The sequence below is a fragment of the Aplysia californica genome, unplaced genomic scaffold (assembly GCF_000002075.1).
Source record: "Aplysia californica isolate F4 #8 unplaced genomic scaffold, AplCal3.0 scaffold00013, whole genome shotgun sequence".
NCBI classification, from domain to species: Eukaryota; Metazoa; Mollusca; class Gastropoda; order Aplysiida; family Aplysiidae; genus Aplysia; species Aplysia californica.
The window spans coordinates 1,003,620-1,012,974 of NW_004797283.1; the positions used below are offsets into that span (position 1 = coordinate 1,003,620).

Consider the following 9,355-nt stretch of genomic DNA (forward strand, 5'->3'; position numbering starts at 1 on the left):
CGAACCCAAGTAAAAAAAAACCAATAAAAATTGCCTAATGGGAGGAGAAGTGTAGGTTTCTTCGAGTTCACTATTTTGACCAGCGCCTGATTTCACTACGATGCAACACCTATTCCCTGAATTGTTGCAGCAAGTTCAGTTAGAAATGTGTAAACATTAGCATTTCTAGCATTTAAAAAAAGATAGGTTTTAAATCACAGACAAGCAATACCCACAAATATAATAAGAAAATAATGAAAATTTAATATATTGTACCTATGAGTATACTGGTAAGCGTGCAGTTGAGGTACAGGCAAGCTGATCTGATGACTGAAGAAAACAAGACAAAACAGTAGTTCAGCATCTAGCCAGTCGACATGTTGACTTGTAAGAGTTGAGTTTTGTGTCAAATTTTCATTTGATACATTTGAGAGTGGTCAGGTTTACCTTCATGGTAAGACAAAAGCTACCATTATGGAACACTTTCATCAAAATATCCTTCAAAATCTTGGACATTTATTAGATCTAGAAGCATTTGCTATCATTTTGCGAAAACAACCAACCAGAAGGCTACTATATAGGCTACGCATCGCTGAGTCTGGTCTTTCATTTGAGTGCTGGTCAGATTTGCTGGAGTAAAGTAGAGATCCATTATTTATTGAAATAGCATGCACTGGCACCGCCTTTAATCGACCCGCCCGATACGACCTGGCCATGCAATGCAGATAGTTTTGACCAATGGGCACCCGGATGAAAGACAAACTTTTCCCCACTGTATTGAACGGTTAAGAACAAAAAATGTCAAAAGGAAACAGAGTTCTTGTGTTCTGCACATTACCAACGCTTCGGAAAGCCAACTTATCGGTGGCTATATTTCCAGTATTTATTTACCCCCTGAGGCTATTAACCATTACAGTTGCAGATTTCGTGGTGCAATGGTTAAGTTCTTCAAATCACACCTCAAAAACGTTCGTTAGATTCCTAACAGAGCTGTAGGAGTTTGTTTCATCGACTTCGTTCTTCTTTCTCTTGGGACACTGTGGGAACCGCATAACTAAATAGAATTTTCATGGTTCTAGGAGAAGCATAGATGTCTTGGAAAGAGACCTATTATGTAGGAGGTTTTTCAGATTTTTGCAGATCATCAGGGAGGAAAACGGTAGGAAGAATGCAGTATATGTACTGTGTACAGGCGCGGTTCGTCCACAGAGCACGGTCGAGCAGTGCCGCCCAAATTTTTTTAATGTTCTATTTTTTTTTTTTACACCCACAATAATGAAATAAAAGAAGCCAAAAACAAACACTAGCCAAGTATTTTATCAAAACAGGGTCCTCACTGGCACCATAACTGTCATTTCTGTGTCTATAGCGCCGTAAAACATCTACTATGCCACGCCAAAGTTAACGCGCATTAGCTAAACATAACAGGATGCATGTATTCAACAGTGTAACCTGACTTATAAATCGCTCTTGGGGATAACCCAAGCGATGACGACACTCGTAGCGAGTTTGGCGGTACATTAATATCAGTAAGACGGCACATCTCAGATGTGCTCCTGTCGAATAGTGCCGAAACATAGCCCACAGTAGGAAGTCTAAAAAATAAACGGGATAAACCGTACGCTATTCTTTGCCAATATTATGTGAGCCCCGGAGCAATCCAGCGGAGTGCTCAAGTGAATTGTGATTGGTTCATTGTCTGTCTTGCCACTATTTTAAGTGACTCTGTGATCGTGAACCTGAGGGAGGTGCGCGTGACTGTCCTAAGAGTTGTGCCTTTGAATGGTTTTGTAGTTGAGTAGTGAAATTTATTACTTGAGTGTTCAATTCCAATGCAGGAGGAACGAAATTGGTGTTTAGCTAACAAACAAATTTAGAACTAGAAATTAAAGCGACAAGTAAAAAGAATGAAAATAAAAGCACGAGGTCCTCCCTCACCAACTTAAATCTTAAAATTATGATAATACACCGTCTCATTTAGTATGCCCTTGACTATCTTCAGCATGCGATAGCTTAATCGTGCACGTCTACTTCTAGCCCCAGGAACCGCCCCTGGTGTAGCATAATTATGAAGGAGTATCAAAATACATGTGGGTTTTGGCGCTCTTCAGTAATGTGGTTGTGTGACATGATGCACTAAATCAAAGTCTGTGTGAACGCTGTGTTTATTTATTTATTTTTTTTAGATGCTGGTGTCTGTACGCCCCAATAGACAAAAATTAGATTATTTAGGAGGCGGACTTCAACTTCAACCTTACCTGTCAGGGCCAACCCGGGCTGATAGGGATACAACGTCCCAGCGGAAAGACCGAGATCCTCGATAAAAATTCTCTCCACACGGGAATCGATCTCGGGTCTTTTGCGTGTAACAGTGAAGCGTCTATGTAGTCCCTACACTACAGACGCCAGTTAACATATTCTTGGTTATAATGAATTGTCTTTTGTTCAGTTAATTTAACAGTATGCCAAGAGGTGGACAATGTTTTTGTGAGACAGTGACAAGCGTTCTTGTTTCATGACGAGTTCGAAAAGGCCTACCAATGTTTGAATGAGACAGATGTGTCCCGACGCGATGGAATCAGACAATCCTCATTTCTGGACATATAATGTATTGGTATCGTCATAAAGCTTATTCATTTGTCTTGCTTTTCACGAAAAATATCCATCTCTCTAAAACGAGAAGTCAAGATATTTGCAAATAAAGCAGGTGTGGGTCGCCTGATGTCAGAGGTAAAATTAGTTAGAAAAGCGCCACCAAAGTTTGGTGATGTCCAAAACTATAGTTCCCTTGGAAACTGAAAATTAACATTTTTTGGTGCCTTTGATCAACGTTTTCAGTAAAATCCAAGAAGGAATGTATTTTCAAACAGGAATAAAACTTTCAGATGGCGCAAAAAGTTTTTGTAGGTACATCACTAGTTACATACTAACGACTAAAAACTAGAGCAGCAAGGTAGACAACTTACTTATATATTAGAGTACTTATGAGAATGCCATGGAGGCACTGTTTGTAATGACCTGATTAGGACATCGGCTTCTGGCCGTGAAAGGCTAGACAAAAACAGACAAATTTGAAATCTAAATTTGGCGGTCATTTTCTAGCCGTTTTAACCTCTGACACCTGGTGACCGCCGCGTCCTTCAAATTTCAAATATCTCGACTTGTTTTCATGAAAAATGGACATTCTTTACACCAAAAGAAAGGCATATGCATTTGCTTTAAAAATAGGGTCTATACAAATGACTCAATATGCCTACAAATTGACGAGCACCTGATTCCACCGTATCGTGGCATATTTAGAAAACCTGAATAGTTGGGTGACGGGAAAACACCAATGGAATGTGAGATTTTTTGGGAGCATCTGATCTCGAGCGAAGAAATGAATTGAGAACTATGATCACCGTTGTGTGTTTCATTCACGTCTGGCACTTGCAAATGATGATATTTTTAAAATGCGTCTTCGTTTCACCCATCCAGACCGCTTTTCGACGAACTTTTCTCAAGGGTCCTAAGTAATCTATTTATTGAACAACTCCCCTACATTTGCTTTCCTTTAGATTTTTTTCCAATCCCATTTGTATTCCAGAACCATCCAAGATGTTTCACCGCCGCATCCGCATTCTAATCTTCGCTTTGACCTTACTCTCTGCTACCTCGATCATCCTCAAAATGGCGAACCAACTGCGAGCCTTCACCAGAGGAAAGCCGGAAGTCTCCTGGCAACAAGCGTGGACGTCTCCTTGGCAACAGAGGGGTGTATTCACATCGCAGCCGTGGGGTAAGTTCACATCACGGTCGTGGGGTGCATTCAACCTGCGGATAACATCAAACCTGTCGACATACCCCGAACATCTGAACACGTTTTTAAAGTTAAGGATTAAGCCCCTTCCTCCTTACGCTCCTGTCACCAGGCACATTTACGATCTTGAAAATTTGGTTGGCAAAGAATGGAAAGAAGAGTTCATAAGATCATCATTTGGCCTTAATCCTCACCTCATCGAAAAAAGAAAGGCAACATGGAGAGAAAATGGCGTAGAGTACAGATCGTTTCCTTTCCACGAACCAAAAAATAACTCTCTATACTCAAGTGAATTCGAACCAAACGTACCGTTTAAAGAGGATTTCTTCTTCGAGGGTAGGTCTCACAGAGTGAAATCCTTTCGTTCTGTCAGGGAGGAGGCGAGGGTAAAGAACCAAAAGCTCCAAGACTGGCAAAAAATAATACTGTGGTGGCAAGACAAGGCGCACACAGGCCCAATTCTAGGACTAAAACCGTTGCGTATGTGCCCTGACTTCCCCTGCCTCATCACCTCAGAGAGAAAGTACACAGCTACAAGTTCTGCTATAATCGTCAATGGTAAGTCGGTTTCCTCTTCTGGTTAATATTTGTTTGTTTTTTCTTATTACATAATAGCCTACAATATCATTCAAATATATCTATGTAAGTCTAAAGGTCTGTGATAAATCCCTGCATGTGGTTGAAAAATGCATCTGATATGATATTTGTATTACTGCCAGCTTTATTGTTTTCTTCATATTGAATTTCTTTTAAGTAAAATATGATTTAAATTCCGGGTTGTCTGAGAACATCTTCGTAACTCACAAAGCACTTGGCATACTTTTGTATAGCCTAGATTTGGCATTTCCTGTCTCCTTTTGGGTTTTTCTTTTTCATTATTCGCTCTTTCTTTGCATCATCATTTCCCTTTTGCATTTCAGACTTGGGACTGTGATGTGATTTATAGCGCAAACATCACGAGTTTAAACTATATATATATATATATATATACACAGTCAAACCTGTGTAAGACGGCCACCCATTGTCAAGGAGAAAAGTGGCCGTATAAGACAGGTGGCCGTCTTAGGCAGGGCTGATCAAGATAAAGAAGAAAAACCATTCCCATCTGAGGTCCCAATCGAAAGTAGCCGCATTGTTGTTGTTTTTGCTGTTAGTTTGTATTTTGTTTGTAATTTTTATTTTGTTGCTGATTTTGCACAAGGGGGACAATAAAACGAAATGTATCAGATAAGGAAGAATCGAGTGCCATGTTAAAACAAACACATGGGTCGCCACCACTCGGAGAACGATAGACGCTTCTGTCACAAGTTCATGTTGACGTCCTTTGTTACTTTGTTACAGACTGGGTAAACAGTGACCACTCATCTCACTTACGATTTGTGTATGAGTTCTGGGCGTCGCTTATGGGTTATGAGGGATCACACGCTTACCTCACCAGCAGCTGAAAATTGGTAGCCTACCTATTGGTCAACAGTGGGAGGGGCCTACGCAACATGATCAATTGGAGGAACTACCTAACTACAACGACAGGTGATTGAATTATGACGGCTCGCCCACAACGCCAGGGGCCAATGCACAATTTATGACAAAACGTAATGGAGTCACTAAGGTGGCCGTCTAAGACAGGTGTTTTTGCTTAGTGTGATATGGGTTGTGTGTTAAAATATGGTGGCCACGGCCGCGTTGGACAGGTGCCCGTTTTACACAGTTAAATTATATAGAAAAAACGCAAGGGGGGAAATGGAAAGTGGCCGTTTGTACAGGTGGCCGTCTTATAGAGGTGGCCGTCAGGGCAGGTTCGACTGTATATATATATATATATATATATATATATATATATATATATATATATATATATATATATATATATATATATATAAATATAAATATATAGATAGATATATATATATAATATATATATATATATTAATATACTGAACGCCATTAAAAATGCAACGTTTCCAAAGAAATGTTTTTAGGCCAAAAATAAGCTCCAATCGTCACGATTTTTGGAGACACAAGTGAGCAGATGTTAGTCCACACACCCATTCACTAATTCTGCTATTTCCATGAGTACCTTTCATGACAATACAGTAAACGATGCTTTAGTCAAATGTGCTCATTAGTGCTACATTACAACAGAATTTAAAATTATTTACCTGAAAATTGACCCGTAGCTCTTTTCAAACAAAAGTCCTAGCTTTTATTCGATCTTTTTTTTCCTTCCATTACAAGACTCCTCAACTGAGCGAGGCTGATTGCCACTGCTGTCGCTTCCGCACGGTTCATCGCAGAAAATCTGCCTGAGAAGCAGCAATACGGCTAAAACGCATTGCTTGTATTGTATTGTTATCGACTTACACTTAGATGTTAGCACACTTGTAATGTCCGGGACGGACAAAGAATAGGACAGTCTCTAGTGGCCAGCTCTGTTCAAGAGAGGCAGATTTTGCTGTCGCATATATGCGAAATCGTTTCGTTCCTCAAAAGCAACGGCTCAAGGCATGCATGGAGTGCGTGAAAATTGTTTCTTTCATCAGCGTGAGGCGCGGAGTAGTAAGTTCAGGACTTAGATCAAGAACGCCTTATTTAGGACTGCAATTAGCGAAGCCACGACAACAGCGCCGTCTTCACGGTGCGAAACAGCACGAAGAAAAAATCAGAATCTCTCAGTCACCCAACTCGACACTCCTGCCCCTAGACTGCATATTTAACAAACAATGCAGTTTCTGGAAGATCATAACATTAATGTCAAGGACTGGCCAGTGTTAGTACCGGGCATGTCTCCAACAGCGCACGTATGGGAAGAACTGAACCGCAAAGCATTTGCTGTTTTGCGAATCTGCAGCTATTGGGAGATCGCGCTGCCTCGAAAGTAGGACAGAATTTCTCAACAAAACATAGACAATGTTATTTTTAAAAATGCTTGTGAAGAAGTCTGTATACATGTACATCTTAATGATGGCCATACAATTTACTAAGAGTGAGAGGTCTTTATTGAGTTTCGATTCGTGTTTATCTGCAAATGTGCCTAAAGGGGGTAGGCTACTCCGAAAGAAGGAAGACAATGTATCAAAATCAGTTTAAGTGTGCGATCAAAATGGTTCACATTTGTTGGAAATTAAATACACTTCAAAAAACGCTTCTTTTAATGTATTATCTTCATTTGATACAGACGTGTTCAGACTCTGCGCACGAAGTGTTGCGTTTTCAACGGCGTTCAAATAGGGGTTTGTGTGTGTATATGTGCGTGCGTGCGTGCGTGCGTGCGTGCGTGCGTGCGTGCGCAGTGCGTGCGTGCGCAGTGCGTGCGTGCACGCGTGAGTGTATCTCCTTTTGAACTGCTGAAAAACATCTCAGGAACTATTAACTTTTTCTTGTTCTAAAACAATCTTCATGACTTTGTTGTGTGTCGGTGTTTTTGTTGTTTTTTCTCCTTTCTCTCCAAGGCCAATTCGTAGAGGAGCCTCCCCCTGCCCGCCGCCCCGAACAAATCTTCGTCTACTACCAGATAGAACCGCCGACCCTTCACAGACATGTCTTTCCACGCTACCGCCTGAACACCAGTCAGTGGCTGGGTGTGTTCAACTGGACCATGTCGTACCGGATGGACTCGGATATCCAATCCTACTACGCTCTGCTCCGAAGACGGCCAGTTCCGCACCACAAGAACTACACGGAGATTGTGGCGTCGAAATCCAAGATGGCCGTGTGGATGGTCTCGCACAAGGGCGCTCAGAGCAAGAGGGACGAATACGTGAGAGAGCTGCAGAAGTACATCCCTGTGGATATTTTCGGTGGCTCTTCTCCCCTCAAATGTCCCCGGAAACTGGACGCAAAATGCAACCAGATATTAAGCAGGGATTACACGTTTTATTTAGGGTTTGAAAACTCTTTTTGTGATAATTATATTACAGAAAAATTCTACAAATACCTTAACCTCGACACAGTGCTAGTAGCTAGAGGAATTGGAGAATATTCAAACATTGCACCGTCTGAAATTTTTATCAACACTGCCGACTACAAGTCCCCAAAAGAGCTGGCTAAGAGATTAATACACCTCGACTCTCATGACCAGGAATATATACAAATTTTGGCAGAAAAGGACAAGTATTTCACAATCTACGAGGACTATCTGCTAACTGGAATAAAGCCACCATACCTGGAAAACAGGTATGAGGCTGTGTCAATATGCCAAATGTGTCAACGGCTTTGGAACTTAGACAGATTTGCAAAGTCTGTTCCAGACATCAGTGCTTGGTATAAGCAATCGAAATGTTATAAACCTCGAGATATTTAACAGATTTGTGACTAGGCTGAACAACCCCCCCCCCCCCCACACACACACACACATGTACACAGACTTTTGTTTAAATTACTAAACCAATGCTGCTTACCTTGTCCTCCCAGCTGAGAGAGAGAGAGAGAGAGAGAGAGAGAGAGAGAGAGAGAGAGAGAGAGAGAGAGAGAGAGAGAGAGAGAGAGAGAAAGACAGACCGACAGACAGACAGACAGACAGTAACAAAAATCCTACAGAAAACTTGACGAATAGACAGACCGACGTATGAACGAAACACAGTTAGAGACAGGAGATCAAGAGTTGGACTATACTGTGTATTATGTCACCCTGAATGTACAGCGTTATAACTGACCCTTCAGATAACCTCTTTGCTCTTTGCTGCTTTCTCTTTTTTTTCGGGAATTCATTCCAGGTTTTCAGATAAACACGTTTAAACGCAGATCATTTTCAATAATAATATTATTATATGTATTATTATTATTTTTTAATTATTATTTTTTTTTAATATAAATATCTGGGACCGCTGGATTCTCTTTTGCTTAGCCAGATTTTCGCTGAAGTAAGAGAGATTGCTCAAATCGAAGGGGAAAAAATCGAGCCTTTTCTTTTCTTTCGTGCTTCTACCGTTTTCATATTAAACGTGTTATTATATCAAACTGATTCCGCTGTACATAATAATGTACTAGAAATTGTGTGATTCTTCATTCTATCGACTTTTACCAGGATTGAACCCTTTGTCAGTGGAGTGAATGTGTGTGTGTGTGTGTGTGTGTGTGTGTGTGTGTGTATGGGTGTGTGTATGTGTGTGTGTGTGTGTAAGTGTGTGTGTGTGTGTCTGTATGCATGCGTGTGTGTGTATGTGTGTGTATGTGTGTGTGCGTGTGTGTGTGTGTGTGTGTGTGTGTGTGTGTGTGTGTGTGTGTGTGTGCGCGCGCGCGAATCTGTGTGTGTGCGTTTATGTGTGTGCGTGTCCATGTATTCTGATTATCTGTTTTGTTTGTTTGGTTTTTGTAAAGTGCATAAGGTCATATGAGCGCGCGGGACACACCTAATATTTTCTGTTGGTAGGAAATTTTGAATTTTGCGCGGATTGCGGCCGAAGCCTACTCTTATTGATTTTAGACCACCAAGGGATCTTTAACGTGCGCAACTTGCACACGGGCCCTCCGAGATTTTTTCGCCCTTGTCCGAGAAGGCTAGGTATAGATCTTTCCTACCAGAAGATCAGGGGTGTGGCAGAAAGACAGCAGTAAGAAGAAGCGAAGGAGTAGCAGTAG

General features: G+C 41.2%; 1 protein-coding gene across 1 annotated transcript; it reads left to right on the plus strand.

Annotated features, from left to right (window-relative positions):
• Positions 1–3,648: 3,648 nt before the first annotated feature.
• LOC101859615 (alpha-(1,3)-fucosyltransferase fut-1-like) lies at positions 3,649–8,078 on the plus strand. The gene is made up of 2 exons (XM_005090197.1): positions 3,649–3,757; positions 7,228–8,078. Exons 1-2 carry the CDS (start codon positions 3,649–3,651, stop codon positions 8,076–8,078), a joined length of 960 nt encoding a protein of 319 aa, XP_005090254.1.
• The last annotated feature ends 1,277 nt before the right edge of the window (positions 8,079–9,355 follow it).

What these genes read in the sequence shown, in the direction of transcription:
- LOC101859615 (XM_005090197.1), top strand. Translation starts at nt 3,649, where the DNA reads ATGGCGAACCAACTGCGAGCCTTCACCAGAGGAAAGCCGGAAGTCTCC. An exon ending in ATTCACATCGCAGCCGTGGG is followed by an intron (nt 3,758 to 7,227) that starts GTAAGTTCACAT and finishes TTTCTCTCCAAG; the next exon opens with GCCAATTCGTAGAGGAGCCT.